Consider the following 16,384-nt stretch of genomic DNA (forward strand, 5'->3'; position numbering starts at 1 on the left):
ACACCTGATTCACAGCTGCACGGCTTACAGTATATCAGACGACTTGTGATGACACAACACGTGACTGTGTGGCATTGCCACTGCCTGAGGGGCGATGAGCTGAGAGACGGTTCATTGTATACAGAGCTGAGAGCAGAGCACTCTAAAGTGAATGGTTGGAGGGCACATGGGCTTGTGCTGCAATGCCATTATGGGAGGGAGAGAGAAAGAGAGAAAAGAGAGAGAGAGAAAGAGAGAGATACAACACTGAGGTGAGAGAAATAGAGAGTGAGAGAGAGAGAGAGAGGTGGAGAGGGAGTGCACTTACCCTTATGACCTCTGGGCAGGCATAGTGAGGAGATCTGTAAAGTGAGATATGCACAACAGCTTTATACAAGGCAACGTACACACACACACGCCTAATAAAACACAGTTACCAGAACACGTTACGTAAACTCACAAACAATTACCCATACACACACACACTGTTCTGAACGTAAGGAGAGTTAGCTTGAGGAATGCGTGACTGCTGCAAATGTCCCCAATAGGTAGTAGGAATATAGATGTATCAGCTCTATTAGCAGAGGCACACTCTTAAACAGATAAAAAAAAACATCTTATGGAACAGCGTGGACTGTGTAGAGACACACACACACACACACACACACACACACACACAGGTACAGACACGCGCATACGCACACAGGCGCTAGCACACGCACTCTACACACACGTACATTGTAATATTGTTGTATGGTGGTATTATACATTTCATATTGTAGATATGTAGTAGCGTAATAATGTTGTATGATGTACTGTTTTATCTTTTGTTTGATGTGTAATGTAAGTGACTTAATGTTGTTTGGACCCCAGGAAGAGTAGCTGCTGTCCTAATAAATATAGAATCACAGTACAGTCAGGAAAATGGCACTCACTATTTAGTCAGCTACTGCACAAAATAGATTTTTGGATTTGCCCAAATGTATCTCAGCCACTGTCTTGTGCTTTGATTTACGAATGGCTACGATTTTATGTGCACCCACAGTGCTGAGCACACATAGTGTAGAGGATGAACCAACACTCTACTGAGTGTACTGAATTCTAAACAGGACTTATGCACCTTGTCATAATGTAATTGTCATGCGACTAAAAAACGGTGGTTTGAACATACCCTGTGATTTGAACATACTTTACTCAGTAGTGTAAAGTACTTAAGTAAAAATATTTTAAAGTACTACTTAAGTCGTTTTTTGGGGTATCTGTACTTTACTTTACTATTTATATTTTTCTACCTTGTTCTCAACGCAACACACATGTAAGGACACACACACACACACACACACACACACACACACACACACACACACACACACACACACACACGTACATTCTGTAAACAGAAGCTTCCTGATTGCCAGAGTCAAATTGAATTACGGTAACGTATGCAAAACCAGTCAATTTGCCCTAGTCAAACAGAGCAGTGTCAGAGCATGCAAACCTGAAACTTTTTTTTAATAACATTATTTAGAACAACTTGTCCTATCTAAACAATATTTCATGTTGAATGTTTTTTTACATTAGGTACGTCAAATGAAGGATTCCTCGATGTGTCCTTCATGCAAAGTACAGTCATTTTATCTGATAAAGATTATATTTCATCATATTTTTATGAACGTCAGTCAGAGGGCAAGGGAGAGAAGAATCTGTCACTCTGTGAGAGTGATATTATACCTCTATGAAGCAAGGATTAAAGTTTAGATTTTTCCATTGTCATCATGCCACCTTTTATATTCAACAAATGATATACTGTACCGGTAACTGCCAAAATAACGGAAACACTTGAGTAAATGAGGGAAACAAAGTATATTTATAAATAATTAACAATAATTTGGTGGGTGCTTATGTTTGTCCTATTTTACACATGTACACGTGTGTATTATACATGTACAAGTGTGTATTATACATGTACAAGTGTGAATTAGAAATGTGTTTTTTGCATATCCCAACTCCCCCTGAGACACCCTCAGAGGGTAGTCTCGAAGACCCGACACTAGGCAACACAGTGACTAGAGTCTGGTTTCAATGATGGACTATTTTGGCATAGAGGAACTACGTCACTGCTTACATCGATTTTATTCAAGCGGATAAAGTAGTGGCATATGGCAGTGACTTAGTCCCTCTATGCCAAAATAGTCCATCATTGAAACTAGTCACTGTGTTGCCTAGGGTCTGGTTTTTTAAACATTTCAGAGAGTGGGGTCATGGCCAGGGTCAGCTATTATCAGCAGCGACCCTGGAGCAATTAAGGCTAAGTGCCTTGCTAGCGACATTTTGGTTACTGGACCAACGCTCTAACCGTTAGGCTACCTGCCGCCCACAAACGAGTGCCAGGAGCTGAGATTGAACCCACGGTCTATGGAGCAGGAGCTCGCTGCTTAGAACATCCATCCATTGAAAGCAGGTGCTTTATTGAAAGTAGGGCACGAGTGGTAACTGAATGGTTAGATGAGCCTGAAAACGATGTAAACCAAATGCCACGGCCGTCTCAATCACCCGATCGATAAGGTCAGGGCCCTCCGCAAGGCTCACAAAATAATTTTAGACCCAAGCCACCCCCTGTACCCGGACTTTGAACTACACCCCTCTGGGTGCAGGTATAGGGCACCCCTCAGCAGGAAAAACAGAACTAGACAATCATTTGTGCCAGGTGTGATATCCCTCCTAATTAACTCAGCTAATGTTCCTATCGACTCAGTAAGGCCAGCAGGCTAGTTGTCACGCCCTGACCTTAGAGATCCTTTTTATGTCTCTATTTTGTTTGGTCAGGGCGTGAGTTGGGGTGGGTATTCTATGTTCTATGTTTTGTAGTTCTATGTTTTGGCCGGGTAGGGTTCTCAATCAGGGACAGCTGTCTATCGTTGAGAACCATACTTAGGTAGCCCTTTTCCCACCTGTGTTTGTGGGAAGTTGACTTTGTTTAGGGCACATAGCCTTTAGCTTCACGGGTTGTTTTTGTAGTGTTTATTGTTTTGTTCGGCGTCATTTTTATTAATAAAAGGAAAATGTACGCTCACCACGCTGCACCTTGGTCCTCTTCTTTTAACAGCCGTGACACTAGTCTTTAAAAAAAATGTTTTATTGGTATGTAACTGTTATGAAAGTTGTATTGTCAATTTTGTTTTGTATTTAAACGCCACTTTAAACGTTTACATGACACTGCAACAAAATTTCCCCATGGGGACAATAAAGTCAGTAAGTAAGTAAGTAAGATCTCAACCAAATTGAAAGCTTATGGGAGATTCTGGAGCAGCACCTGAGACTGCGTTTTCCACCACCATCTAAAAATATCAAATTATAAAAATTCTCGTGGAAGAATGGTGTCGCATCCCTCCAATAGAGTTCCAGAGACTTGTAGAATCTATGCCAAGTGGTGGCCCAACGCCCTATTAAGACAAATATTGTTGGCGTTTCCTGTATTTTGGCATTTACCTGTATATGTACAGTGATTCGAGAGTAAAGTTCCAATACTACCATTGAATGTGGACCCATGTGACCCTGCAAAAGAAAAACTGCATGTGTCACTATGACAACAGGGCACAGGAAATTATACAACCACAAGGGTCCTTAAGGTCAGGGATGTGACATGGCCATCGCCTGAATTCAGTGTCTTTGAAAAGGACACCTTGGAACACAGTCACACAGTGTCCAACGTGCTTGTCAGACGCATGACTTTGCCCGAGAAAACAAAGCAGATTTTTTTTTACTGTTTTTTGGGCTGTACATTTGTGTTGAGTCATGGCCTAGTTATGTTTGTGCACATGAAATGGGGACAAAATGCTAAGCCCTCGACAGAGTTCACCTGGGTTAGCACTTTAGCCTGTCACGCCAACTTCCTACTCTTATCTCCTCTGTCACATTGTGCTGGGCCACACTGTCTCTCTTCCAGATGATAATGGACAGAGACTTATCATTGCTACATGGCTAATCTGTAAAGATGCAGGGTAGGCTATACTGGCCCTGGTTATCTGGGCTGAAGATCTTACTGACCACGACACACACACACACACACACACACACACACACACACACACACACACACACACACACACACACACACACACACACACACACACACACACACACACACACACACACACACACACACGCACACGCACACACGTGGACACACACACACATATACAGGTGCAAACACACACAAGCATGCTCTCTTATACACACACACACACATGGCTTGAGGACTATGTAGGGATTGGACACACGCACGCACACACTAGTGGTGCGCGGATCAGCTGTTCTTTCACCCGCACCCGCCCACAATTGCTAATAACCCATCCACATCCCGACTATGTGTGATAAAGTGACAATGAATAATGTCATAAATCGATAGAATGAACGGTTCAATCTAGTTGACATCGGTAATGTTCTCTGTCATCTCTGCTTCTTTCGCGAAGCAAAGACGTTTAGGGGCCGAGGAGAAAATGCAATATTTTATGTGGTTGAAATACTATCAGCTGTTATATTGCTGATAAAGAGAGCACCTTTACAGACAGTAGGCTATCTAACTGCGCATTCACATCCACTTAACCTGTTGGGGATGGGGGCGCTGTTTAGACTATTTATGCTAACTTGGCTAATTTTTGAAACGGCTTCCCACAAAATCCTTGATCGTACAATATGCATATTATTATTATTATTGGATAGAAAACAGTCTATAGTTTCTATAGGAGTTGACATTTTGTCTCTAAGTGGAACAGAGCCCATTCTACAGCAATTTCCCTGACATGGAGTCAGATTTGAGAAATGTTGGCCACTCTTCTGAACTCAGTTAAAAGGGCACTGTCGTTGCTATGACTATACGGACACTTCTTACGTCTTCCCCTGGATGCCTTTACGTGATGACGATTCCAACGGGGTCGATTGCACGTTCACAGGACCTACAAATGAAAAAACCCTGAAGCTAGTCATTCTTTGGGAGCTGCGTCATGAGCCTAGAGGACACCGGCGCGCACCTGTTCCAAGCGTTAGTTTAGCCTGTTATATTTCTCCGGTCATCTTTTCACTCGTTATAGGAGTTAAAAACATCATAAGGTAGTTAATTTAAAGCGTTTTATAGCAATTTATATCCGTTTAGTGCGATTTTGGGACATTTATTTTTGCAACGATGTGAAAAGTTGGGCACGCTTTTCAGTTCATCCCGAACGCAGTTGACATTTCCACATGGCAAGAGGACAGCTTTCCACCAAAAGATGATTTCTCCCAAGAAAGGATCCTTTGCCCAAGATACTGATGGAAGAACAGCTCAAGGTAGGACATTTTTATTATGATAAATCGTGTTTCTGTCGAAACATTTTAGTGGCTTAGGACGCCATGTTTTTTGACGTAGCTTCGCTTGGCGCAAACTGTATTGAAAAGTAAGGATAAATTAAAAAATGTAATAACGCAATTGTATTAAGAATTAAATTGTCTATCAATCCCTGTCCACCCTATATTTTTTAGTCACGTTTATGAGTATTTATGTATAAGAGTAGATCACTGTCTAAGTGGCGCAAGGACTTTTTCTTTACCAGCTTGTCTACATTTCACATTGTCTAACCATGATTTTGGTGGCTAAATATAAACATTTTCGATCAAACTGTATATGCATGTTGTAATGTGATGTTACAGGAGTGTCATCGGAAGAATTCTGAGAAGGTTAGTGAAAAAATTAATATCTTTTGGCGATGTTGACTTTTATCGCTCACTTTGGCTAGAATCAATGCTGGGCTGCTAATTGCTATGTGCTAAGCTAATATAACGATTTATTGTGTTTTCGCTGTAAGACACTTAGAAAATCTGAAATATTGTCTGTATTCACAGGATCTGTGTCTTTCGATTCGTGTATGCTGTGTATTTTTACGAAATGTTTGATGATTAGTAGTTAGGTAAACACGTTGCTCATTGTAATTATTCTAGTCCATTTGTGACGGTGGGTGCAATTGTAAACTATGCCATCTACCTGAAATATGCACTTTTTTCTAACAAAACCTATCCCATACCATAAATATGTTATCAGACTGTCATCTAATGAGTTTTTTTGTTGGTTAGGGGCTATAAATATCTTAGTTTAGCCGAATTGGTGATGGCTACTGGTGTTGGTGGACAAATAAAAGATGGTGGATTATGCTAATGTGTTTTTAGGTAATAGATGTACATCTTTACATATTGTGTCTTCCCTGTAAAACATTTTAAAAATCGGAAATGTTGACTGGATTCACAAGATCTGTGTCTTTCATTAGCTGTATTGGACTTTAATGTGTGAAAGTTAAATATTTTAAAAAAATATTTTTTTTGAATTTCGCGGCACTGGATTTTCAGTGGGGGGGGGGGAGGGGTGCCGCTAGCGCCACGCTGATCCTAGACAGGTTTACGATGCTGAAAAAAATCACACAAAATCACATTTCTCCGCTCCTGTTCACGGGTCAAAATGTGGCCTACATATCATTTTACTACAAGAAATTCTTAATTCTGCAGGAGTTAATATTAAGGCTATGTGAGAGGTTATAGACCTATAGTCATGTCCCGATTTCAGTTTCCATTTAACCCATCTGAACAGTAGGCTACTGTTCCTTTGACGTGTCATAGGCCTATTTGAAGTCCCCGTCTTGTGACTGTTGAATTTGTGTAGAGCCTCACAATCATCACACATAACATAGCCAACACTGACATCATCCTCTTGAACCATTTCGCCAAGTCGTTCCCAAACATGACTTTTCTGTCCCCTCCCTTCTCTTTATTTTTCACAGCTTTTCTCTTATTGAACAAAATTCTGACACTGTTCATTGTTCCTCCATGGACAACTTTTTCTGCTGTTCCCTAAAGCATTTGGCGATTGGAGTGTAGGCTATTTGGTGCGCGTACATTTCAGTTAGGCACTAAAGCTTAGGCTTAGGCACTAATGCCAGATCGCCTAAAATAATGAAAGAAAAACCTCAATGTAGCCTATAGATATGAATTGCACAAGAAATATACATTTAAGATATTATTTTTTCTTTATTCAACCCGCCCGCCACCCACCCACCCTTCATTCACACAAGATTTAATGATCCTAAAACCGCCTGCCATGTGCATATACTGTAACCGAAGTGACTGTGGGTCATGGGTCAACCCGCACATCACTAGCACGCACGCACGCACGCACGCACGCGCACGCACGCACGCACGCACGCACGCACGCACGCACGCACGCACGCACACACACACACACACACACACACACACACACACACACACACACACACACACACACACACACACACACAGACACAGACACAGACGACTCACCCGCAGCTGGTCTCCAGCAGACTATCCCCGACCTGCAGAGACGCCATGCCAAAGTCTGCTATCCTGATGTTGTTCTTTTCATCTAACAACAGGTTCTCTGGCTTCAGATCTCTGTGACTGAGGAGAGGAGGAGGGAAAGAGAGAGAAAAAAACATAATTTACCCAAGTACCATGCAGAGGTGATAACAAGAAAACCTGACAATCCTACATGACTGGAATTATGCATTTCCCAGGAATGTTGTCCAGGAAAATTCCCCGAAAGATGTACACACTGTACTATCATTTCCTTTGATCAGACGCTAATGTTGCCGCTTTCCAAGAGCCCAGTGTCAGGAGCAGGCCTCTCTCATGTTGTCTCTCTCTCTCTCTCTCTCTGATAGGGTCAGTGTTCCTCTCACAGATGAAAGGGAAATAGCAGACCAGACACTATCTCAGAAAGTAGGACTGAGCTTCTACTTCTGTTTGCTCTTTAGGGTCTAGGCAGGGATACTTTCAAAGCACTTTGTGACAACTGCTGATGTAAACACTTTTACCAATGCATTTGATTTATTGACTGATCGAAATCGATTGATGATTCACCATATGGAGTGACTGTGGCAGAAGTCCAGAGCTGAGATGATCTGTCGGAAGAACTTCCTGGCCTCCTTGGGCGTTAACCGTCCCTTCTTGACCAGGTAGTCAAACAGCTCTCCCCCTGACACGTGCTCTAGCACCAGATACCTGTGGAGGGAGGGAACCGCACACCTTAGATACACAGTCTAGAGCTGTATATATCACATTGTCTGGTTCGGTATTATAGAGATAGTCTACAAGATCCAGGACGGCTTGTAGTGTGAGGCCAGACCAGCTCTCCTCAAGCGGACCACACATTTACATTACATTGACATTTTTGGTAATTTAATGAGGCACCCAATCCATAATGAATGTTCATCCAGAAACCACTGCTTTTAGTGCACCGTCAAGTGTTAACATTATAGTTATAGAACAACTATAGTTGTTCCTACAGCAGTTGCTACTGTGAGAGTAGACGTGGTAATGCTTGTGATATTATCTGCGGTAGCTACTGTGCTGTATGTGTGAGAAAGCACTGAAAACACACTGTGGCGTCCCTACTGTGGCAGAATACTCCATATTCCCATAACCCCCCTCCCTCCCACCCGCACCACTTCCTGATTTATTAGCAGATTAAGGGATCTGCTCAAGCGTTCACCTGTCAACGCTGGTTCAATTAGGAACACATTCAAACACGAATTGTGAGTGGGAAAATGTATCCGAGGCAAACACTTTGCGTCCTTGTCGGCGATTCGTCTGTGTCATCGGAAATATTAGGAAAACAAATTCCCACACCGGTTGTCGCTGGCGCCTTTAACAATTATTGAATAGTGCATTAAGCAGAGCCATTGGAGCAGGGACACAGGAGAGATTAATACATTAGATAACATATGGATCTACATTAAACCTACAGGCTTCCGAATAGGCAGGTTAAACTGAGGGAGACCCAATGAAACATTACATGCCAGTGTGAAAATGGCCGCCTGGAAAATACGTTTCTCAAGTCATTTTCAACTTGCCTAGCTTGTTTGCTAACATGTTGCTATGCACTGGTGCTTCTCCAAATATGCAGTGTAACGGTTTAAGGGACGCACATTTGTTACAGCGTTTCAGTGAACCAAATCGCTTTGGAAAGGATACTCACAAGTATTTCTTGTTTTCGTAGACGTCGTGCAACTTTAAAACGTGAGGGTGCTCTATGAGTTTCAGAATGGCTATCTCTCGCTCCACCTGCAGAAAGAGAAAAAAAAAGAGAGAAAATAGGGGAAATTAAGAATATTAGTGTGTGATTCAAAGTACTTATGGAAGACTTTAATGGCCCTAAAAAATAAATACAAAATAGATGCATAGCTCCTAGATGGGAGCTGTGGATGTACTGTAAGTACTGACCATCCATGAGGTCTTTAACATAGAGCCCTCATTGGAGCCCACTCAAAAAAAAACGGTTTGGTGCTAGGGGCCTAAATAATGAAGAGGAGAATGGGCAGACACAAAGAGAGAGCACAGAGGAACGGAAAGGGAGAGTGCATAGGAGAAAAATAAAGAACGGAACAGCGAGAAGCGGTGGGAATAAGAGACGGACTGGCAGTGCCAGAGCCCATGTCTAGCCTGGCAGCTTGGGTCCATGCCAGGGCCTACGGGAACAGCGACATGCCTACCACTTGTTAAGGTCCTGCTCCTGCCACGGCGCAACCACACATCAGCTAATTTAACTCATTAATCACACACTGATATCACTCTATCGTAATACACCAAGACACTACAAGTAGGGGGGACATTTCAACGACTGTTTTTTACACACTGTGTGTGTGCATGCATGCGTGTGTGTGTCCCTAAACCATAACGGCACTGCGTACAGAACCTCAGCACCTGATAATGTGGTAACATTTTCGAATGGACCTAATGGGCTAAACTTGAGGTAGGTTTATTGATGTGATAGAAAGGCATAGTACTTATGTTCCGTGCATAGAACATTGGGTTCTATTGGCCACACGCCATATGACTCACAAATACCGTGTTGTGGGCACAGCTACTACATACATTTGTGTCATGTCCTTTCACAAACGGCACACCTGCAGTTGAAGTCGGAAGTTTGCACACGCTTAGGTTGGAGTCATTAAAACTCGTTTTCAACCACTCCACATGTTTCTTGTTAACAAACTATAGTTTTGGCAAGTCAGTTAGGACATCTACTTTGTGCACGACACAAGTCATTTATCCAACAATTGTATACAGACAGATAATTTCAATTATAATTAATTCACAGTCTCACAATTCCAGTTGGTCAGAAGTTTACATACACTAAGTTGACTTTGCCTTTAAACAGCTTGGAAAATGCCCGAAAATGATGTCATGGCTTTAGAAGCTTCTGATAGGCATCATTTGAGTCAATTGGAGGTGTACCTGTGGATGTATTTCAAGGCCTACATTCAAACTCAGTGCCTCTTTGCTTGACAAAAGAAACCAGCCAAGACCTCAGAAAACAAATTGTACACCTCCACAAGTCTGGTTCATCCTTGGGAGCAATTACCAAATGCCTGAAGGTACCACGTTCATCTGTACAAACAATAGTACGCAAGTATAAACACCATGGGACCACGCAGCTGTCATACCGCTGAGGAAGGAGACGCGTTCTGTCTCCTAGAGATGAACGTACTTTGGTGCGAAAAGTGCAAATCAATCCCAGAACAACAGCAGAGGACCATGTGAAGATGCTGGAGGCAACCGGTACAAAAGTATCTATATCCACAGTAAAACGAGTCCTATATCGACATAACCTGAAAGGCCAAGCAAGGAAGAAACCACTTCTCCAAAACCGCCATAAAAAGCCAGACTACGGTTTGCAACTGCACATGGGTACAAAGATCGTACTTTTTGGAGAAATGTCCTCTGGTCTGATGAAACAAAAATAGAACTGTTTGGCCCTAATGACCATTGTTATGTTTGGAGGAAAAAGGGGGAGGCTTGCAAGTCGAAGAACACCATCCCATCCGTGAAGCACCGGGGTGGCAGCATCATGTTGTGGGGGTGCTTTGCTGCAGGAGGGACTGGTGCACTTCACAAAATAGATGGCATCATGAGGCAGGAAAATGATGTGGATATATTGAAGCAACATCTCAAGACATCAGTCAGGAAGTTAAAGCTTGGTCGCAAATTGGTCTTCCAAATGGACAATGACCCCAAGATTACTTACAAAGTTGTGGCAAAATGGCTTAAGGGCAACAAAGTCAAGGCCTTCACAAAGCCCTGACCTCAATCCCATAGAAAATTTGTGGGCAGAACTGAAAAAGCCTGTGCGAGTAAGGAGGCCTACAAACCTGACTCAGTTACACCAGCTCTGTCAGGAGGAATGGGTCAAAATTCACGCAACTTATTGTGGGAAGCTTGTGGAAGGCTACCCGAAAAGTTTGACCCAAGTTAAACAATTTAAAGGCAATGCTACCAAATACTAACTGAGTGTATGTAAACTTCTGACCTACTGGGAATGTGATGAAATAAATAAAAGCTGAAATAAATAATTATTTCTACTATTATTCTGACATTTCACATTCCTAAAATAAAGTGGTGATCCTAACTGACCTAAGACAGGGAATTTTTACTTGGATTAAATGTCAGGAATTGTGACATTAGTGACCAATAATAAAAATGTCAACTGCATTGTTGTAGCCTCCTTACATCCAGACAAAACAGCTACAGTTAGCCCGTACTGACATCATCATGAATGTCGTGTGGCACCCTCCATTTTGTGTGATACTGTCAAACTCAATAAAGCTTCATGATTCAAACAACTGTTACACTTCCTGCTTTGAGACATCACATTACAGGGGCAATGGCAGCTCAATGGGGAGTACACTTTATGCTTATAAGCATAGATCAACATTTGCTAACCATTAAATTAGGTAAACAGTACATGAGTCATATGAATATGTTAATATACTGCAGTAGCTTTAGTATGACCAAATCTACCTGCAAGATGCCTAGTGCAAACCTCAGGAGGATAGACACACACACACACACACACACACACACACACACACACACACACACACACACACACACACACACACACACACACACACACACACACACACACACACACACACACACACACACACACACACACACACACACACACACACACACCACAACCCCCCCACCAAGAACACCTCCAGTCCAGAGTGCTGAGTTGGATTTACAGGATGCTAGCAGTATAAATGCCAGCTCAGTGAAAACATGAGGGATGAAGCTGTGCAGCTGGCAACTGTTTTACTCAATAAGTCTCACTCTAATTGCTTCAATAAAGGGTCTGGCTTGTTAGCCAAAGACACAGGTACCATAAACCATAAATACAGAAAAGAAACAAAATGTATTCACAATTCCCTACACAAGTCAGCATTTACAGTACATTAGAGACTGCCTCTACATTTAGAGAATATTCCGCTGGGTTTGCCAAATAACTGGTATTTCATTTTCATATTCATATTGCATATTCGTTCCCCCTTCAAATGTCAATAAAGAACACATGACGTCATCCGTTTTGAATTGAATAAGCGCAATTCATCAGTAACCAGTGGAGTGGTATCAGCGGGAATACCTGCTCCAGCTGATCAGACTAATCCGGTGTTAATACTGATACTGAATGTCCTATTGACTGGGCTTCGCATTGGCTGACCGTTCCTGCGCTGTTAGGCTACGATGTTGGAACACACAAAGGTTGTTTGATACGTTAGCGTCGCAGAGGTGGTTCCGTGAACTACACAATCGCGTGATCGTTAACCTTGTCTGAGACCTGGAGAAGTTGTGCTAGCTGCCAGAGTTGGGGTATAACTCAATGGGCTAACAAAGTCTCAATGTTTGGAGGCACTGGGTTCAACACCCAGTAGGTCCTACTAGCCTAGCATCAGAACGTATGAGAGTTGCTTGAGAGTTTGTGCAACGTCTGGATACACAGAGAGTACTAAACATTGCTGGCTATTACACCACGACCCATGACATCTGGACCCAGTGAGCCAATTAGCTCGCGTGGAATCATGGTGTGCATGCATGATTCTAAAGTTGGGTTCTATGCAGATTTGGTGGCCCACATACACACAGAGTAATACGCAATGTCTTGTAACGGCCCGTGGGTCCCAACTGTCTTAGGTCAGCTGTGAGCTGCCGTAAGGTCATGTGTCCCAATGTAGTCCTTAAGTGCTATATCTCTTAATAAGTGCCCAATTGTCCTGAAGTCCTGAAATCCTCATGTGAGTGTGCCATTGTCCTCCCCAAGGTGTATGTTTATCAAATCTTATTGGTCACCTACACGTGTTTAGCAGATGTTATTGCGGGTGTAGTGAAATGCTTGTGCTTCTAGTTCCCGACAGTGTAGCAACATCTAACAAGTAATATCTAACAATTTCACAACAAATACCTAATACACACAAATCTAAGTAAAGGGATGGAATTAAGAATAAATAAATATATGGACGAGCGCTGTAGGGTGCTCTTGCCTTGATATCTTGCAGTAGGTCTCTCCTGTATTCTGTTTACATACCTACTTTACCCCTCCTACTGCCAGCGAGCCATACTTCTACCCACATACCAACAAAGGGGCACTGACACACCCACAGGGAAAAGGGGGAAAGGGTAGAGGGGTGAGAGAAAGACAAGACGAGAGGCGAGGGAAGAGAGGTAGGAACTAGGAAAGTGAGGCACAGGGGACAGAAGCAACCGACAAAATCGTAAATCTATTCCCATCAAAGCCCCAAATCTTCAAAGGTTCTGTCACTGGTATCGGGGCTGGAGCCTTGGAGCAGGAGGAAATAAATAATGAAACCCTTTAATCTTTTTTTATTTATTAACCTTTATTTATACCGGGGAACAGTGGGTTAACTGCCTTGTTCAGGGGCAGAACAACATATTTTTACCTTGTCAGCTCAGGGATTCAATCCAACAACTTTTCAGTTACTGGCCCAACGCTCTAACCACCAGGCTACCTGTTGCCCAGTGGCTGGCCCCACCAAGCCCTCTGTCATGCCAGCTTCCTCCTTTCTGCCTTCCTTCTCTCTGCCTTCTCTCACAGACAGGGAATGAAGGAAGGAGGGAAGGAGTAAGAGAGAGATTCAGAGAGAGAGCGATAGATGGAGGGATGGAGAGAGAGAGAGAGGGACTGAGCGAGAGTTTCTTGCTTACAGCGACACTCAAAATGAAAACGTTTCCTTTTCAATTTCCTCCCGTCCCTTTCTCTGTCTGCCTCGCTCTAACTTATGTCTTATTCTCTTATTTCTCTTTCTCTCTTTCACACTCTCTGGCTCTTTCTCTGCAACGTGCTGTGCTATCAAGGCCTTAACAACAGGGATTCTAATGCTAAGTGCTAGCAACATTCATGTGTTTACATCTGGGATGCTAAAGGTAGGTGCTAGCGACACTTATCCATTTACAACAGCGACGCTAACACGAGGTGCTAGCGAAATCCACGGCAGGGATTTTAATGCTAGGTGCTAGAATCAGCGACAGGGAAAGCGTACACCTGAACCCACATATCCTCACACATTCACACTCTTTAATGTCCTGTGGAAATCAATTTAAGAATGGATTTTCATACCATGAAGAAGTTCTCAAAAACTTGCAGCCATAAAATATATATTAGACACACATCTATATACAGTTGAAGTCGGAAGTTTACATACACACGCCATTTTTCTAACAATTGCTTACAGACAAATTATTTCACTTATAAGTCACTGTCTCACAATTCCAGTGGGTCAGACGTTTACATACACTAAGTTGACTGTGCCTTTAAACAGCTTGGAAAATTCCAGAAAATTATGTCATGGCTTTAGAAGCTTCTGACAGGCATCATTTGAGTCAATTTGAGGTGTACCTGTGGATGTATTTTAAGGCCTACCTTAAAACTCAGTGCCTCTTTGCTTGACATCATGGGCAAATCAAAAGAAACCAGCCAAGACCTCAGAAAACAAATTGTAGACCTCCACAAGTCTGGTTCATCCTTGGGAGCAATTTCTAAATGCCTGAAGGTACCACGTTCATCTGTACAAACAATAGTACGCAAGTATAAACACCATGGGACCACGCAGCCTTCATACTGCTCAGGAAGGAGACGCGTTCTGTCTCCTAGAGATGAATGTACTTTGGTGCGAAAAGTGCAAATCAATGCCAGAACAACAGCAAAGGCCCTTGTGAAGATGCTGGAGGAAACAGGTACAAAAGAGTCTATATCCACAGTAAAACGAGTCCTATATCGACATAACCTGAAAGGCCGCTCAGCAAGGAAGAAGCCACTGCTCCAAAACCGCCATAAAAAAGCCAGACTACGGTTTGCAACTGCACATGGGGACAAAGATCGTACTTTTTGGAAAAATGTCCTCTGGTCTGATGAAACAAAAAACTGTTTGGCCATAATGACCATCGTTATGCTTAGAGGAAAAAGGGGGAGGCTTGCAAGCCGAAGAACACCATCCCAACCGTGAAGCACGGGGGTGGCAGCATCATGTGTGGGGGTGCTTTGCTGCAGGTGGGACTGGTGCACTTCACAAAATAGATGGCATCATGAGACAGGAAAAATGTGGATATATTGAAGCAACATCTCAAGACATCAGTCAGGAAGTTAAAGCTTGGTCGCAAATGGGTCTTCCAAATGGACAATGACCCCAAGCATACTTACAAAGTTGTGGCAAAATGGCTTAACGACAACAAAGTCAAGGTATTGGAGTGGCCATCACAAAGCTCTAACCTCAATCCTATAGAAAATTTGTGGGCAGAACTGAAACAGTGTGCGAGCAACGAGGCCTACAAACCTGACTCAGTTACACCAGCTCTGTCAGGAGGAATGGGCCAAAATTCACCCAACTTGTTGTGGGAAGCTTGTGGAAGGCTACTCAAAACGTTTGACCCAAGTTAAACAATTTAAAGGCAGTGCTACCAAATACTAAATACTAATACTATGTAAACTTCTGACCCACTGGGAATGTGATGAAAGAAATAAAAGCTGAAATAAATCATTCTCTCTACTATTATTCTGACAATGCACATTCTTAAAATAAAGTGGTGATCCTAACTGACCTAAGACAGGGAATTCTTACTAGGATTAAATGTCAGGAATTGTGAAATACTGAGTTTAAGTGTATTTGGCTAAGGTGTATGTAAACTTCCGACTTCAACTGTATATGCATGCAGCACCAGTATGCACACGCACACACACACACACACACACACACACACACACACACACACACACACACACACACACACACACACACACACACACACACACACACACACACACACACACACACACACACACACACCACAAATAAAGTGCATATGATTAGTATAATGAGAGGTTATTTTTGGTTAGAGTTGCTAGATTGGATGATTACCTACTAGCCGATCTCCCAGTAAACAGGACTGATTATCCAGCCCATTTCCCCTGAGGGAAACCCACCCTGCCAAACCCCCCACTTTTCCAACAGACAGACTCAAAGTCAACTGACTTACTACTACCAATGACAAA

The 16,384-nt window shown here is 42.7% G+C and overlaps 1 protein-coding gene across 7 annotated transcripts in view; it reads right to left on the reverse strand.

Moving 5' to 3' along the window:
* LOC139576287 (serine/threonine-protein kinase BRSK2-like) overlaps positions 1-16,384 on the reverse strand; it is a 173,007-nt gene that overhangs the window by 59,892 nt on the left and 96,731 nt on the right. For all 7 annotated transcript variants that reach the window (XM_071402215.1, XM_071402214.1, XM_071402211.1 and 4 more), the window contains exons 3-6: positions 9,017-9,102; positions 7,900-8,040; positions 7,321-7,437; positions 308-341 (exon numbers count right to left, since the gene is read on the reverse strand). In XM_071402215.1, the coding sequence (XP_071258316.1) occupies positions 308-341; positions 7,321-7,437; positions 7,900-8,040; positions 9,017-9,102 (378 nt within the window). The remainder of the gene's footprint in view (positions 1-307; positions 342-7,320; positions 7,438-7,899; positions 8,041-9,016; positions 9,103-16,384) is intronic.

This window comes from Salvelinus alpinus, chromosome 5 (genome assembly GCF_045679555.1).
Source record: "Salvelinus alpinus chromosome 5, SLU_Salpinus.1, whole genome shotgun sequence".
Lineage (NCBI taxonomy): Eukaryota > Metazoa > Chordata > Actinopteri > Salmoniformes > Salmonidae > Salvelinus > Salvelinus alpinus.